Here is a 17,239-nt window from a genome sequence, read left to right on the forward strand (position 1 = left end):
CAACCTATCTCCCCAGAACTTTTTAAATTTTTATTTTGAGAGAGGATCTTACTGAGTTGCCGAGGCTCGCCAAGAAATTGCAATCCTCTTGCCTTAGTCTCCCCAGGCGTTGGGATATTAGGCATCCACTACTGCACCCAGCTTTAGAACCTGTATGTTTTTTGTTTGTTTGTTTATTTGTTTTACCCAAGGGCACTTTAGCACTGAGATATAATCTCAGCCCTTTTTATTTTTTAGAATTTTGAGACAATATCTTGCTAAGTTGCTTAGGGCCTTGCTAAATTGCCAAGGCCAGCCTTGAACTTGATGTCCTCCTGCCTCAGCCTCTGGAGCCAGGGGGATTACAGGTGTTGTCAAGATGCTTGACTTTGGTACTGGAGATTGAATCCAGGGGTGCTTAACCACTGAGCCACATCCCCAGCCCTTTTTATATTTTATCTAGAGGCAGGGTCTTGCTAAGTTGCTTAGGGCCTCCCTGAGTTGCCGAGACAAGCTTTGAACTCACGATCGATCGTCCTGCCCCAGCTTCATGAGGAGCCACTGGGATTACAGCATAACCTTAATTTTTAACCACTGTGAATACTGCTTCCAGCTGCATCCAGATGCTCAGTCACACAGAGGCACATCCAAGCACATGCCCACATACGCTGATGTGGCGCTGCTGTCATTTTCTCCAGCTATGATCTGATCTCAACTATGTAACATTTAGACTCATAGAAAAGCCTGCCTGTCCAATTACACGTGCACTGATGTGTGTGCACCCATGTCTGAAGCCCTGGGGAATGCTTCCCAGGCCTGCTTTAGATCTGGGCATGGAGCTCATGTAGTTGCAAATGCCACAGTGTGAACAAGGGCTACTGGCTGAGCTGGTGGCTGACGACACTGATGGGCTGGTTGGGTGGGGGAAGAAGCCTCACTCAGCCTGAGCCTGGTGCCAGCTGCCCAGAGAGGCCTGCTCTGCCATCTGGACCCCCCTCCCCAGCCAGCCTGCTGTCCAGAGGAGAGGGCAGGCTTAGAGGAACCCCTCCGCCCAGTTCCTGAGGCTCTCCCTCCCTCCCGTGGGTTTCTGCAGGCTGATTTCTGTAGAATTGCTTTTTTTCCGGACAGTGGTAGGATGCATGTCTCTGCCGTTCCCCTGGCCTAGGGGGCTCTACTGATGTCCACCCCTTCATTCTTTTCTTCATCCCATAAATCCTTGAATACCTACCATAGACTGTACAAGGGACTTGGGATATAGCCAGGATCCCCTACAGAATTTACAGGACCCAGAACAAATGCAAATACGAGCCCCTGTTCAAAATTGTCTTTCAAAAGAGTTGCAAGACAACAATTGCAGCGCTCTGAACCTAAGCATGGGAACATGTGTGACTTTACAGTTTGTATGTCCATGGACACAGCCTAGAACAAGGTAGAAAACCCCCTACTCTTGTGGAGCTGATGGATGGGGGACAGATAAATATATATATGGGATGATAAAAGTTGAGAGGGCTGGACATGGTGGTGCACACCTATAATCCCTGCTACTTGGGAGGCTGAGGCAGGAGGATCACAAGTTCAAGGTCAGCCTCAGCAATTTAGCAAGGCCCTAAGCCACTTAGTGAGGCCCTGTCTCAAAAAATAAAAAGGGCTAGGGATGTAACTCAGGTTAAAACAACCCTGGGTTTGATCCCTTATACCAAAATAATAAATAAAAATAAAAAATAAAAGTGGAGAGGAAGGCTGGGTGTGGTGACCCATGCCTGTAATTCATGTGAGTTGGGAGGCTGAGGCAGGAGGATCACAAGTTCAAAATCAGCCTCAGCAAAAGCAAGGCACTATGCAACTCAGTGAGACCCTGCCTCTAAAATAAAATACAAAATAGGGCTGGGGATGTGGCTCAGTGGTCGAGTACCTCTGAGTTCAATCCCTGGTACCTGCCCCCCAAAAAGAAGTTGAGAGGAAGGATAAAGCTGAGAATGGGGCAGAAGGTTATGGGGTGAGGGGAGGAATCAGTGTCAGGGAAGCAGAGACCCCCAAAAGAGGTAAAGAGGTCAAGTAAATTAATTCATCCAACAGACATTGTTTGAGGATCTATTGTGTACTCATAGTACACAGTACTGTTCCCTACTATGTGCTCTGGGGTCCCAGCAGGGAACAAAACTGACCAACATCCCTATCCCATCAAAGCATACCAGTAACTGGGGCTAGAAATGTAGCTCAGTGGTAGAACACTTGCCCAGCATGCATGAGTCCCTAGGTTTACTCCTTGGTACTGGAAAAAAAAAAAATGAAAAAGAAAAGAAGCAATAACTAATAATCTAATAAGTGAATTATGTGACTTGTTAGAATATTATAAGTCTAAAGTAAACAGATGAAACAAAAGCAGCATCAAGAGGATCAAGGGAGTTGGAAGAGAACAAGATATCTGAGACCTGTTTTCTGGGTAGAAGAATGGGCATGTGCAAAGGCCCTGAGATCTGAATATGTTTTAAGTGTGAGAAACATCAAGGAAGATCGAGGGGAAGGGCAAGGATGGGAGGAGGTGAGGTCTCTGTACCTCACAATGATCCCAGCAGTTAGGTCTAAATAGTATCCCTGTTTTACAGAGGATGAAATGGGCCCAGAGAGGCTGGTGACTTTCCCGAGGTTATACAACCAGGAAATGGCAGAGGCAGATTTGATCGCAAGTCTGTAAGCATAATTCTGGAACCTGGGCATTTTATACAAGACTGATTCTCTGCCTCTCTGCACCCTCTCTGTTTCCCCTTTCTCCCTTCAGAATTCTTTGAAATTATACTTGGGGAGCCATGATTAATGGATACTATTTTGCCGTCCAGTGAGATAATATTTACATTCATTTCTAGTTGACATTAAACTGAAGTCACAGCTATTGCAATAAGGCAAGAAAAAAAAAGTACAGTTAGGAAGAATTAGTTCTGGGGTTCTATAGCAAAGTGGGGTAACTAGAGTCTGTGACAACTTCTTTTCTTCTTTTATTCTGAGACAAGTTCTCACTAAGTTTCCTAACCTGGCCTCAAATCCGTGATCCTCCTGCCTCAGTCTCCTGAGTAGTGGTGAGTACAAGACATGTGCCATCGGACCCAGCTAATCTGCAACAATTTTTAGCTGGGCAGTGTTGCATGCCTGTGGTCCCAACTACTCAGGAGGTTGAGGCAGGCAGTGTCTGGGCAACTTAGTTAGACCCTGTCTCAAAATAAAATAAAAAAGAGCTGGGGTAAAGCATACTTGGGTTCAATTCTCTGAACCGCAAAAACAAAACAAAGCCTATGCAAGCTATCGAGGGTTCTCAGCAGAAGAAGGACACGATCCGACTTGGGTTCTAAACAGCTCAACTCTTAGTTCCTTCTCACGTGGACCCCATAGACATTGTCATCCCATTTTCACAGAGGAGAAACTGCGACTCAGAGTTTGTCAGTGACCCGTGGCCACACTGCAAAAGTCTTCAGAGTCTGGGTGTGAAGGTAGAGTGAGCCGGCCTCTCCCTCCCCCAGGTCTTTAGACAAGGATCGGCGGCAGCAAAGCGCACCCTTCATGGCGAGCTGCGTCTGTGTCCCTGTCTGTCTGTTTCTATTTCCACACGTCCCTGTCTGTCTCCGCGCGCCTCTGCCTGTGCGTCCCCCATCTGTGCCCAAAGCCGCCGTCTCCCTGCGGCCGGCCCCCGCACATCGGAGCTATTTCGGGTTTAGGCATAAAAACCCAACAGCTCTGAGGAGACGCTTCCTCCGGCCCCCGGCTTGGACCACGCGCTGCACGCGGCCAGCTCTGGGAGCTCCCAGACTTCTCCGTGGGATCCCCGGGCGGGGAAGCCCCCGCGGGCAGGAGGATGGGGGCTGGGGAGGCTGGGCCGCGAGCCTCCGGGCCCCCCAGTGGCCAAACCGCGCATTGACGCTGTCCAGAGCCCTGCCGTGCGTCAGCTGTCGTCCTGACAACGGGTCGACGACGTCACCGAGTGGCTATGCGTCAGCAGCTAACTGACGTCACACCCCGGGAGAGGCTCTAGAGGAGGGGCGGGGCGGGTTCCTGGCCCCGCCGGCAGGGGGAGCACCCGGGAGCTAATGGCGGATCCTTCACTTGGTCCTGCAGGTGGCCCTGATCTGGGCCCACATGTCTCCCGAAGAACCCACGACACGCTAGGTTGGCGGGATGAAGAGGAGTCGCAGTGTCCTTTCCGTGGCTGGGACCCGGGACGAGGTGCGAGAGGCGGGGCCTGAACTGCCATTGAGGCTAAGGCCTTGACCGCGGAGTGGGAGGGAGACGCCAGGGTGGAGAAGATGCACACCCTCTGGTGACCACGGCTGCTTCCTGGGCTTGGTCTGGAGTCGCACCCCCTTATGCCTCCGTTTACTCCCTTGAATCCACTTTTCTCCTGCTGCCCAGATTAATAGACTCTCAGCACAGGGGTAGAGGGCTCTTGGAGCTTCTCAAATCCGGGGAGGATTTGGGCCAGAAGGTGGAGGGGTACAGGGCTGGAATCTTGAGAGTCTTAGATATGGGGGAGCCGAGAGGAACGCTAACATAAGGCCAAGAGGGGGCCTCTTAGACGTGGAGGGTGGGAAGTGTCCCTAAAAGGATGATGTGTTCTAAGAGTCTCACATGAGAGAGAGCTGGTAGAGATGTCAGGGTCCAGGGCTGGGAATCCAGAGGGGGCCCAAAGACATTGCGGCTCAAAGAGGCACCCACTAAAGGGGTGGGAGGCTCAGACTCAAGGGGGTCACAGGGGTTATACCCTATACCTCCATCAGCTACCCCTCAGGTGGCTAGGTGGGAATGTTCCTGGAGGGAGGGTCTCAGATCTTGCAGTCCAGGCCACGCCCCCATCCCACTGGTTGTCCCTCTACAGAGGCCCCGCGAGACCCCTGAGCCCGGCGGAACCAACTTGTTAGGGGCTGACCTGCGTCGTCCTCGCCGCCGCCTCTCTTCTGGTCCTGGGCTGGGCTGGGCCCAGCCGGATCCCTCCGACCCTGGGGTCCCACTACCATCAAGGCCCACCACGCTGCCGCTGCTGATCCCGCCACGGATATCCATCACCAGGGCAGAGGCTGACAGGTAGGCAGGAGGGGCACCAGATTGGGAGGTGGGGTGGAGGAGCAAGGTCACCTGGGCTAGGGCCAGTCATCAGTCCTTCCCAGAGTTTTGGGCTCCCTGTACTTTACAAAACTAGATGAAACTTCTGTACTCAGAGGGTCAGGCTGCAACAGTCTGCCTCCAGGCAACCTTTATAGCCGCGGGGAACCCCTTTTTCCATTTTCCAAGCTGACTGAATCAGCAAAAGGCAGGACAGAGGAAATGGGTTTCAGCTTTCCTGTGCCCTGGGATGCCCCCAAATGCAGAGCCACGACAAGCTGGGGAACAGGTCTGTGATCAGTTTGTGGGGCACTTGCCTCTATTTCCCCTATCGGGAAGATTCTGTATCTCCCATGCTTTAAAAGGTGATCTTGAAGGAGGTTAGGACTCGAATTTTTCTTTCTTCTGGGGAGATGTGAGTAATATCTGAGAGCTCTAGCGTCGCATTGTACTTTCTACCTATTTCTCATCTGAGATCCTCCCAGGGCACCCCAATGCTCCACCCCCTTGGACCAAGGATGAGTCTTAAAGCCAAACAGCTAAGCTGGGCCTGGCTGCTGGCCTGCCCCTGCCTTTCTCCCCATTCCCTGACAACCTCTGCTCTCTGCAGCCCCAGGACCCTCCTCCCCATCTACTAAATTGGAGGGCTTCAGGGTCTCTGCTTAGGTCTTGATAGGGCTCATTTCCAGATGGGGGGGAAGTGACTCTTATTCTTCCCCCTCCCCCATTCCTCCAGCCTCTGTTTGGTTCAGATCCAGCTTGATCCATCTCAGGGCTCATCAGAACTCCAAATACCAGACACCAGACATGGCCCACTGCTCTTTGCCCTCCTTCTTCTGCAACCTCAGTTGTGACCTGGCCTTCATCCCCCGGGGTACCCATCCTTCATTGGGTGCCCTAATGAAGGCCACATCCCCCACCTACCCGCAAGAATTTGGCCCAGCTCAGGATCCTCTAATGATCTGAGAAGGACCCACAGCCCTTGCAAATCCCTTAGAAGCCTTGTGGGAGGTTCCTGAAAGAAGTGGGGAACACAGTTCTGGCTTCTGGGATACCCTGCGGCTGTTGATGGGGGGCCAGTTCTTGCTCCGAGTTCGCCTACGACCGGAGCCCCCTCTGGCGGGGAGAAAAGTGGCTGTGGAGGTTGAAAACGGGAAGGATTTTTTTTTTTTTTTAAATAAGAACAGCTCTGGAGGGGGGGGAGGGGAAGGGGATTGGCAGACGGCGCTGCCTGCCCTGGGGAGCCCGGGAGAAGGGGCGCACGGGGGCGAGGGTCTGGTTCTCCCGACCAGCACCGGAACCTTTTTGGGAGGTTCCGCCTTGGGGGCAGGGTACGGGGGCGCAGGAGCCCCCTCCACCCAGCAACCGCTGGGGCTCGGTCGGGGCCCGGGGGGATGGGGGCGCGCTCGGATCCCTCTCGCTCTGTGCTCGCTTGCTCGGCGCGGCGCTGGGGGAGGCGGGAGCGTGAGTCACGGCGACTCCCGATTTAGGTCCGGAAGGGGGGTTCTGCCCGCGGGGGCCGGGGGGACGAGGCTCGGCTGTTTACTCGCCTGAAAAGGGCACAGGGGTGCTCCCTGCGGCTACTGAGGATCTGCCTCAGTTTACCTCCAGCAGAACCGCCTTAGAAGAGACATCGAGTGGTGGGCGGGCATCAGCGGTATCCACACAGGATGTCTTCCTGAAACCACACGGGAACTAAAGGGACACACCCCAGAAACATCCCAAAGAGGTCCCAGGTCGACCACACATACGCACACAACACCCATATACGCCCTCAGGCACCATAGTCAGACTACGAGGGCAGAATTGTGTGCACAACTCGGCAAGCACGCACCGACCATAAAACACACCCATGCTCGTGGGAACACATATGCAGCCCCCGGACCACGGGAAAAGACCCCGTAGAGGCGTCCATCCTGCAAACAGACAGCACACGTACGCACACATCCTTCACCCACAGATACACAAGATGTACACACAGCGAAAGAGAAACAGGCAGACAGTAGCAGCCAACCACGTGCACACACACACTTTCAGCCGACATCGAAAACACAGACAACCCTCGGAAGGGGCCACGTGCGCTCACATCCCGCCCCGAGCACGCATCATCACCTTCCTCCGACCCACAGACAGGATTCCCGGCACACCGCCATTGCCCGATCCAGGAACCACTCCGGTGGCACTAGGACCCCCCCCCCCCCCCAAAGCTCTCCCAGGCTAGGGGTAGAGGCGAGGACAGGCCAGCTCCCGACTCCGCCCCCTCCATGATGGACGGACTGACTGACACTCGGGCAACCAGTCGGGTGTCTTCTTCCCGATCCGATTAACCGTTTAACTCCTTGGTGCCCGTGAGCGCCGCGGCTAGGCAGGGCGCACTAGTGAGAACCGAGTTCCGGCGCCCCCTCCCCGCCGGGAGCGGGGCTCTGCGTGGGCGGGGAGGGCCCCCCTCCTTGGGTGGCTGCCCCCCACTGGCCCGGACCGAGGAGGAGGAGGGGGGCGGCGCTGACAGTCGCGGCGGGCGGGGGGCAGGGAGGGGCGGGACGGGGCGGGGGAGTCGGGGCTGGAGCGGAGCGGGGCGCCGAGCGCTGAGAGCGCAGCCGGGCTCGGAGCCGAGCTCCAGGAACCGACAGGAAGCCGCGGCGCCCGGCCCGGGGGCGATCGGCCCGCAGCGCCCCCCGGTCTTCCCCGGGGCGCCATGGCCCCACTGAGGCCGGGTGCACCCGCGGGGCTCCCGGCGCGTCCGCTTGAGCGCAGCTGAGCTAGGCGCAGCTTGGAAGGGCCGGGACCCCCGGGGTGCAGGTGGGGGCCGGCGCTATGGAGCCCCCGGCCGCCCCCTCGGAGAGGAGCCTGTCTCTGTCTCTGCCTGGGCCCCGGGAGGGCCAGGCCACCCTGAAGCCGCCCCCCCAGCACCTGTGGCGGCAGCCCCGGACCCCCATCCGTATCCAGCAGCGCGGCTACTCAGACAGCGCGGAGCGCGCGGAGCCGGAGCGGCCGCCACACCGGCCCATAGAGCGCGCCGACGCCGTGGACACCAGCGACCGGCCCGGCCTGCGCACGACCCGCATGTCCTGGCCCTCGTCCTTCCACGGCACGGGCACTAGCGGCGGCGGCGCGGGCGGAGGCAGCTGCAGGCGGTAAGACTCTGGGCTGAGAACGCGCGCGGAGCGCATAGGCGCGCAGAGAGAACGCAACTCGTCCCGCCGACCGCAGGGGGCGCTGTGATGCGGGTGGGGTCAGTGTGAGTGGCGGGGGCCAAGACTGGGGACTTCAGCTGCGGGGGCGTCTGGGACCCGGTCCCTACTTGTGCACTCAACAGAGGGGTTCCTACTGAAGGCTCATGGGTCGGTTTAGGGAACGCCATGCTGCATGTGTAATTTATAGTCTGGGGTGGGAAAGGGTTTGCAGCTTCAGGGGTCCGTATTCTTGGTCAGTGATAGTGCCGGACAGCTGCTAGACTGAGTACCACTTGGAGCGACATTCCTGGGAGCTCCATACTAAGGACTAGACTCACGGTTTAGGGCATCCTAGGGAGCACTCTGTAGGGGCATCTGCAGGCTGAAGGACACTCAGGGTCCTCTTGCGGGGTGGAGGACTCTGCAAGAGGGGCATTGGTGGACTTGCCTTAGAGCAGCTAGGGTCAGGAATCCAGAGATGCCCTTTTGGGGAGCACTATATTGGGGCCCTCGTGTTGAGTTGGAGTCCCCCATCTCAGGGCAGGAGTGTTAGGGTTCCAGAGCTGCCCTGTGGCAGGAACAGTGCAGAGGGGCACACAGTCCCAGCATAGGGGGACTGAGGCGAAAGTGTAGTGAGGGTGTGTGTGTTGGGCTGTTCCCATGGTATCCTCTGGCTGAACTCACTTTGCTCCGGCTTTCGGTGTATGACCAGCTGCCCCCGCTGCCTTGGTGGTGTGCTCCATTCTGGGGTCCTCTGACTTTGACATGGTGACTGTACTTGTAGGAGAGCGTAGTTGTAACATGGTAACTGTGAGCTTCTGGGATGGGGATTGTGACAGTGTGACTGTGTGCTTCTGGGATGTTGTGACTGTCACAGATGACTGTGTCCTCATGGGACACAGTGATGGTGACAATGACTGTGTGTGCTCCAGGAACATGGAGTGTTGGAGGGTGATTGTTTCTGCTCCTGGAACAGTGGCGATTGTGACAGCAAGACCGTGTATGCTTCCAGGACAGTGTGATTGTGACATGATGACTATGTGTGCTTCAGGGACACTGTGGCTGTGACAGGGTCACTATGTTTCCTCATGGGACATGGTGATTGTGCCAGAGTGGCTGTGTGTGCTCCCAGGACACTGAACATGAGGTGGTGTCTGTGTTCCAGGGTCAGAGCCATAGGAACAGAGAATGTTCCACAGATGTATGATGGATGATGGTGGCACTGTAATGTGTACCTTCTCGGGGACAATGTGTTTGTGTCAGTGGCTGACACAAACTGTCTGTGCTCCCTGGGACCATGTGTGACACAATGCGACATGCCTTCATCTGTGCTGGGTGCACTTGCCTGAGCGTTGGTGTTCTGACTTTGGCTGTGCTCCTGTTTACCCTGGACACCCTAAGAAGTGGTGTCCTATCTCCACGTGGCAGTCTTAGTGACTGCATCTACTCTGCCTGTATGTGCTTCAGTGACGTGGGGACTGACAACTTGGCCCCACCCATGGGAGCCTTTCTCCTTGGGACATCACTCAAATGGTCAGATTTGGGCCTCCATCCCTGGAGTTCTGCAGTGAGGTCTCCCGGCTGTGACCTTATTCTTCCTAGGGCTCTCTGGAGACCTTCACCAGCCACCACACCTCCCCAAGCCATCTCCACCTCCATTCTGGACACCCCCAGCTTCAGTACCTCTGTCCCCACCAAGAAACAAGTGTCATGGGCCCAGTGCACACAGTCTGATATTTCCCACAGGGAACTAGAGAAAAACTAAAGGAAAACAAAGCTAAAATCAACAGGAAATGCCAAGACCAGGGGCAGTGAGCCAAACTGGCTCAAGTCACTGTCCTGAGAGACCAAGGAGGGGGTGGGGTGCTAGGAACCAGGCCCCATTCCCTTTTAAGGCTCTAGGGACTTCCCTACCCTGATCTGTCCCAGGCGTTAGCTCTCAGGGGACAGTGGCTGAGTGGTAATAATTATCATTATTTCAGGGTATCCATCTTCTAATGGCTCACTTTTAGGCTTCATGCCACAGACTTTTTCACATGTCCTCACCCCCAGTGCCCCAGTGTGAGGTATCCCTGTTGGACAGATAGGAAAACAGGCCAGAGAGGTAAAATTCCTTCTCCTTCCCTCTGCCCAAATTCATAATACCAGGAAGTGGTGGAGCTAGGATTTCAGTTCTGATCTGCCTGATGCCTGTGTGTCTTTGTATAAGTGTCTTGCCCTCTCTGAACCTGTTTCCTGCCTGTATAGTGGGGCTGTTGCTGGCACTGCCCTGTGGGGCTCAGTTTGAGAGTTCTGTGAGTTCAAGATATGTGTGAAGGATTCAACACAGTCAATTCTTAGGTTATTGATCAGGGAGCTGAGGCTGTGGTGGACATTGCTTTTTTGGAGTGGGAAGAAAAAAAACAGGAACTTGAACCACATCCCTGCATGGGCTCGTTTCCTTTTCACTGTGGGCCTGTGCAGTCTACAGCGGCAGAGCTGGTCTACAGCTGGCTTGGAAGGACTGGCTGTGGGCACCCTCTCCTCCTCCCCCCACAAAAGGAGGAAGGGGACAGAGAGGCCTCCAGTGGGAACCTCCTTCCTGAAATGGGGCATTTTGCCAGAAAGGGGGTTCTACCACTGCACACTCAGGGGATTCCAGCGCTCCCCACTTTGGAGTTCATCCAACCACCAGAAAGAGGGTTCAACCAGCCCACTAGATTTGCATCCTGGGGGCCCCCAGAGAGGAGGCCCTGTCCCCCAGCTGAGATGTCATCCACACCCCCACCTGGGGATGCATGAGACGCGGCTCCTGGCTCGCCCTGCAAGGCTGAGTCATGGCACCGCCGCGATCTGTCAAGAGGCAGATGGAGCGGGAGGAAGAGGACAAGGAGGGAAGAAGAGGGACTGCTTGAATTGGGGGCCAAAGTATGGACCTACCCCTCTCCCTGGGCCCCCAAACTCTCGCCATCCAGGAGAGCGCTTCCTGGCCCGGGAGCGGGTGGAGGCAGCCAGGTTCAAGTCTATCTCTGACAAGCGGTCTGTCTCCACCTGGGCTCTCGCCTCTCCTTGTCCCTGGCCATCCCACGTGCCTGGATGGGTGGTGGGAAGTCGGTCTCTCGGCGCGCCCTCCCTCCGCGCGCCCTCTGCTGGACGGCAGGAAAGGCACAGCCTGATTGTGCGCTCCAGGTCCTCACCTGTCTCAGAAACGCTAGTCCCGGAGCAGACCCAAGTCGTCGCGCCACTGCCACGCAGTCCGTATTATTATTTCATGCTTATTGAGTTTTCTGCAGAGCGGGCGCCAGGCCGGCCGACCGCAGGCTGCGGGTGGGATCCTCCCCTTCCCGGGGTGGGACCTGACCGCTGCCCCATTCTCCACCTGGTAGCCAAGTGGAGAGGAGACGCCGCCTGGTGGACAGGAGAGGAACTTGGCGGAAAAGTTGTGGACGCGGAGTTGCCAGGTCTGTTCCGCGAGCTCGTGTCCCACGCCAGTTCCAAGGCCTCCCAACACCACCCTGCGTTTTAATGCGCAACATCCTTGGCTGTGTACTCCTACCCAGAAAACAGAGAAGAAATGACTTGTCCAAGATCACACAACGAGGAAGGGCAAAGTTAGGGTTAAAAACTAGGTTTCCTCCACTGCAGAGCAGTGGGTAAGATTTCAACGGAAGCCTCACTTGCTGGCCTGGGACCAAAGTCCGTGCCTCCATAGCCTCATTTTTCTCATCAATAAAACGGGACTGAAAACTAAGAAGTTCCCACCTCAGGGCTATGGTACCGCTGAAATGGCTGACGTAGAGGCTGGGCAACCAGGACCTGTTTTGAGAAAGCATTTCCTCAAATGACATCAGCAGAGAGAAAGCTGGTGTCCCTCAAACCACAAAGTCAGCGCCATCTTTCACTGGTAACAGATTCACTACAAGCTCTCCTGCGTTACAGGAAACTGGGGCTTTGGGGCTGAGGAAGCCACAGGCTGGCCTGGTGAGGACAGAGTTTTGAGAGGCTTCTAAACCCACTGTTTTTACTCTTGATATGTGTTTGGAGCCAGCCTTTGCCCTTTGCTTGCTTTGTGAACCTCGTCTGCCAGAACCTGTTTCCTCGTCCATAACAGGACCATTCATTCTGCACATGCATCCTTGAAGCTACAGCTCAGAATCCAATCGACCCAGTCTTACTGTCTGGAGTTCTCAGACTAGTGGGTGAAGCAGAAATAGCAAGTAAAACCATCTGATAATTATAGATGGTGACACATGGAATGTGAAGAACAGAGGGATCCTGAGGTCAAGCAGGGCCTCTCCAAGGAGGTGACATTTGAGCAGATACCTAAATAAATAGAAGGATGCTTTGTGGTATCTGAAGGTAGAGGGTGCCAGCTAGAGAGAACCGCCAGTGCAAAGGTCCTGTGGTGGGAATGTAACCTGGGAGACAAGCATGTCTGGGGCATAGTGAGGGCTGAGTGGAAGGAAATGAGGAAGGAAAGTGATGGGCGGCTCATAGACTGTGGTCAGTGTGGGCTTCAGGTCTCTGCTTATATCTAGCTTCCTAGGAAGGGACAAAAGTCACTGGACTGGAAGAAGACTCATCTTGAAGACCCTGTGTAGCCTAGTGACTAAAATCCCAAGCTCTGGAGCCAAACACTAGGTTCATAATACAGCTCTGCTCTTTTTTGGGCTGGATGACCCTGGCCAAGTCACTTCCCCTCTCTGGATCGTGGTTTCTCTATCTTTGAAGTTGACCTAGGAAGAAACCTGTTCCCAAGAGCTTACCAGCCATTGAACAAGAACAGCCTTGCTTCCTGTTTGTACCAGAACTGTGGTCCTGATGGGCAGTGCAGCGGGGACCTTAGTAGGACTAGGAGCAGAATCCTCACTTGGGAGCTCTTCTTGCCTCTCAAGGATCTGGCAATGGCTGGAAGTATTTTAGTTGTCATAAGTGAAGGGTACTACTGACATCTAGTGGGTAGAGGCCAGGGATACTGCTACAACTGCTCAACAGTACAGGACAGCCCACCTAGGGCAAAATATTATCCAATCCCAATCCCCGGTGCCAAGGGTGAGAAAGTTTGAATTCTTAACAAGGAGATGAGAATCGGTTCTTGCTGGGGGTGGGGTAATTTTAAAAATCATGTGTGTGTGTGTGTGTGTGTGTCTGTGTGTGTTGCTGGGGATTGAACCCAGGCCCTGAGCGTGCTAGGCAAGTGCTCAACTGCTGAGTAACATCCCCAGCTCCCCACTTCGGTTGTATGTAGAGAGCACAGATATGCAGCTGTCCCTTGGTATGCATGCTGGGGGTTGATTCCAGGACTCCCCACCCCACCCCAATCTGCAGATGCTCAACTTCCTTAGGTAAGATGGCACAGTATTTGCACAGAACCTCCGCACAGTTCCCTGTGGACTTTAAGTCATCTCTAGGTGACTTATAACACTTAGTACAAGGTAAAGGCACTGTACACAGTTGTCATACTATATTGTATAGGGAGTAAGGACAAGGAAAAGAGTCTGTACATGTTCAGGACAGACACTTTCGATCTGCGGTCGGTTGAATCTGAGAATGCAAAACCTGAAGCTACAGAGGACTGTACACACTGTGCTTAAATGGGCATTAACATTTCATGGGGAAGGCAATTAGGATAAAAAAAGTCTACTCAGGCTATCCCATAGGGGGACAGTAATAAAATAGAAGGTGGCAAAGACTGGATTAGAGCCTGACTCAGCCACTCACCAACTATGTGACCTTGAAACAACCTTGAACAGGCCATTTCTCTCCAAGACTCAGTTTTCCTATCTGTAAAATGGGAGCAATAATAGTAGCACTTCCTGGGAGTTTCATGAGGATTAAATGAGATCTTTCCTGGAGGTACTGAATGCATAGGAAGCATTCTAAAGGGTCAGCTGCTATCCTGCCATCTCAGGATATTCATCATCTGTCCTCTAGCTAGTACACTGGCTTGCACACTATAAAGCCCTCAATGCTTTGTTAAATAATGATGATAACTGTAGTAAATGTTTAGTGCACATCTTTTTTTTTTTTTTTTTTTTTTTTTTTTTACACTGAGGATTGAACCCAGGGGCACTTTACCACTGAGCCACATCCCCAGGCCTTTTTATTTTTAATTCTGAGAAAGGGCCTCACTAAGTTGCTGAGGGCCTCACTAAATTGCTGAGGTTGGCTTTGAACTTGTGATCCTCCTGCCTCAGCCTCCCAAGTCACTGGGATTACAGGTATGTGCCACTGTGCCCGGCCACATCTACTTTTCTGAGCCTTTTGCATGTGCATTCATGAGCTGGGTATTCTTATTACATCCATTTTTATACCTGGGAAAACCAAGGCTCAGTGAAATGAAGGGATTTGCCCAAGATCGCGTGACCAAGAAGTGAAAAAGACCAGACTCGAGTCCAGGCCACCTGACTGGACACCATGGCATTGTAGCCAATAGCTAGGGAGGAAAAGATACTTCACAGAGTTGTGACCCTGAAATAGACTGGTAGACTGGTCCCCTTTTTAAATTTAAAGCAAGCTTCTCCCCCATCCTTGGCCCCAAAGAACCACACACAGGTTGGGGGACACTGAGGAATCACAACCAACTGACTGTTCAAAGTCTTCTCCTCTGTGAGTCTGTTTTCATCATCTGTGAAAAGGGGACAAATGTGCTCACAGAGTCACAGTGTTGGGCATGGAGAACCATTATCGGGCCCCACCCAGAAAGTCCCCATCTAAAAGTGCTATTGTGCCTGCCGCTGAAGGGAGGTGGGTTCTCGGGGCTACCTTGAGCTGTGGGGGTTCATTTCTAAAAGGTGCCTCATGGATTCTAAGGATTGGGCGGTGCCTTAGGGTTCCCACCCTAGAGGCTATGGGCATGCTAGAGGCTTCTAGGCATATCTTTAAAAAAAAAAAAAAATATATATATATATATTTTTTTTTAGTTGTTGATGGAGCTTTATTTTCTTTCTTTCTTTATATGTGGTGCTGAGATCGAACTCAGTGCCTCACACATGCTAGGCAAGCGCTGTCCCACTGAGCCACAACCCCAGACCTATGCATATCTTTTCTATTTTTTATTTGTTATTTGTAGTTATACATGATAGCAGAGTGTATTTTGACATATCATACATATATGAAGTATAAGTTCCCATTTTTGTGACTGTACGTGTTGTGGAGTTATATCGGTCATGTATTCATATTTGAACATAGAAAAGTTAGGGCAAATCTATTCTACTGTCTTCTGGGCATATCTTAAGAGGTATAAAGCACATCTCATGAGCTGTGGGTGGCATTTTAGGATGTCCCCAAGGATTTGGGGTACATCTTAGATTCTGGCCTGTTCCCAGAGATACAGAGGAATTTAGGTGTGCCTCTGAGCTCTAAGGGGCACCCCAGGATTTGGTGGCATCTTCATGGCTATGAGACGTGCCCTGAGTAGGAAGACACCCCTGAGGGTGTGTTGGGGCCTCAGCACTTGAGGATTTTGGGGATGTGGTGGAGCCATTCAGGGATTGAGGAACAATGGAAGCACTCTTGGGTTCTGTGAAGGAATCTAGGATTTGGGGGGTTCACATGTGGTCTGTGGAAATGGCTCTGTGCCTGTGTGGGCTGCTTTGGTGCTCTGGGGGGTAATTCTGCATGACTGAGGGATAATGGTGGTGCTCTAGGGAAGTTTGGGACATCCTAGGAATTGTGCTGGTGCTCTTGGGATCTGAAGGGTGCTCTTGTGGGCTCGCAGAGCACCACTGGGGTTTGTGGGTGCGTCCTGGAATTCTTGGGATGTCCCAGAAACGATGAGGATACTGCTAGGAATATAGGGACAGCTGGGAAACCTTAAAAGAGTATCAGGGTCTATGGGGCCTCTTTGAGCACCTCTGGGTTTTGTTGGGGGAACCCAGGGATTTGGGGAGTACCCCTGGTTGTTAGGGACAGTTAGGGCGCTCCAGGGATTGTGGAGACATCTGAGGGACTGTCAGGCCTCCCTTGAGGTCTGTGGGGCCTGTCAACACCATGGGAGGTTTGTGCGCACACCTCGAGATTTAAGGGGTGCCGCTGGGGTTTGTGGAAACGCTTCCGGCAATTTGGGGGACGTCGGAAGGACTGCGGGGAGGCCCTGGGGTCTGCGGGGGAGTCCCCTCCGCCGCGGTGTGGGGCCCCGCCCCGGGGGGCGGCCCCAGCTGGAAGCCGGAAGGGCCGAGGCGGCCGCGGGGCGGGGTGGGGCCCGCGGGCCCCAGGGCTGGGCGGCCGGCCTGCTAGGGCCGCGCGCCGGGCGGGCGGCGCAGCTCCCCAGCGCCCGCCGAGGCGGGCCCGCCCCGCGCCCCTGCGGCCATGACGCGGCCGCGTGGCCTGGGCCGCATCCCCGAGCTGCAGCTGGCCGCCTTCCCGGTGGCGGCAGCCGAGGACGAGGCGTTCCTGCCAGAGCCCCCGGCCCCGCGCGCGCCCCGCCGCCCGCGCTCTCCGCCCTCCTCGCCAGTTTTCTTCGCTAGCTCGTCCCCAACTTTCCGCAGGCGCCTTCGGCTTCTCCGAAGCTTTCAGGATTTTGGCCGTCAGCCGTGGGCCGGGTAAGTGCGCGCTGATGGTCGTGAGTTCGAGGCCCCTCTGGCCACCTGGCGCGCGCTTGGGTCTGGGATCTGTGACTTGCTCTCACCAGTCTTATTTTTCTTCTTCCGTCACAAGGCAGAGATTAAAATCATCCTTGCCCGCCAGGGTTGCCGTGGAGACATCTGATAGGGCATGCAGTAGGCGCTCAATAAACGCTGCATTCCTCCCACTTCCTGTACAAACCTGAAGCTGCGGTCACGCTTTGGGTGACTGAGGCCGACCTGCCATCCAAGGTGACCTGGGACATGCGTTCACTTCTGTTAGCCTCAGTCGATGGCCTATGAAATGGGTCCAGTGGTGCCCTCTGGGGGTTAACTCGCTGTGAGGCTCAGGGATGTTACTGCGTGCACAGAGCACTAAGGGCAAATGGAAGTTCCCTGCCTAGCCAGACCTGGGGTGGGCTGCGGGGCAGGAAGCCGGGGGTGACAGGCCTGGAGGCC

General features: G+C 54.4%; 1 protein-coding gene across 4 annotated transcripts in view; it reads left to right on the plus strand.

The window, feature by feature from the left end:
• PDE4A (phosphodiesterase 4A) overlaps window positions 1-17,239 on the plus strand; it is a 45,672-nt gene that overhangs the window by 2,009 nt on the left and 26,424 nt on the right. The window contains exons 2-3 of one of the 4 annotated variants that reach the window (XM_079114688.1): window positions 4,084-4,191; window positions 4,841-5,046. In XM_079114688.1, the coding sequence (XP_078970814.1) occupies window positions 4,144-4,191; window positions 4,841-5,046 (254 nt within the window). In that variant the 5' untranslated portion in view covers window positions 4,084-4,143. Of the gene's footprint in view, window positions 1-4,083; window positions 4,192-4,840; window positions 5,047-7,651; window positions 8,199-16,402; window positions 16,760-17,239 lie in introns of those variants that run through there. The other 3 variants (XM_079114692.1, XM_079114687.1, XM_079114689.1) reach the window with 3 other exon arrangements.

Source organism: Sciurus vulgaris (genome assembly GCF_902686455.1).
Source record: "Sciurus vulgaris genome assembly, chromosome: 16".
In the NCBI taxonomy this organism is placed as follows: domain Eukaryota; kingdom Metazoa; phylum Chordata; class Mammalia; order Rodentia; family Sciuridae; genus Sciurus; species Sciurus vulgaris.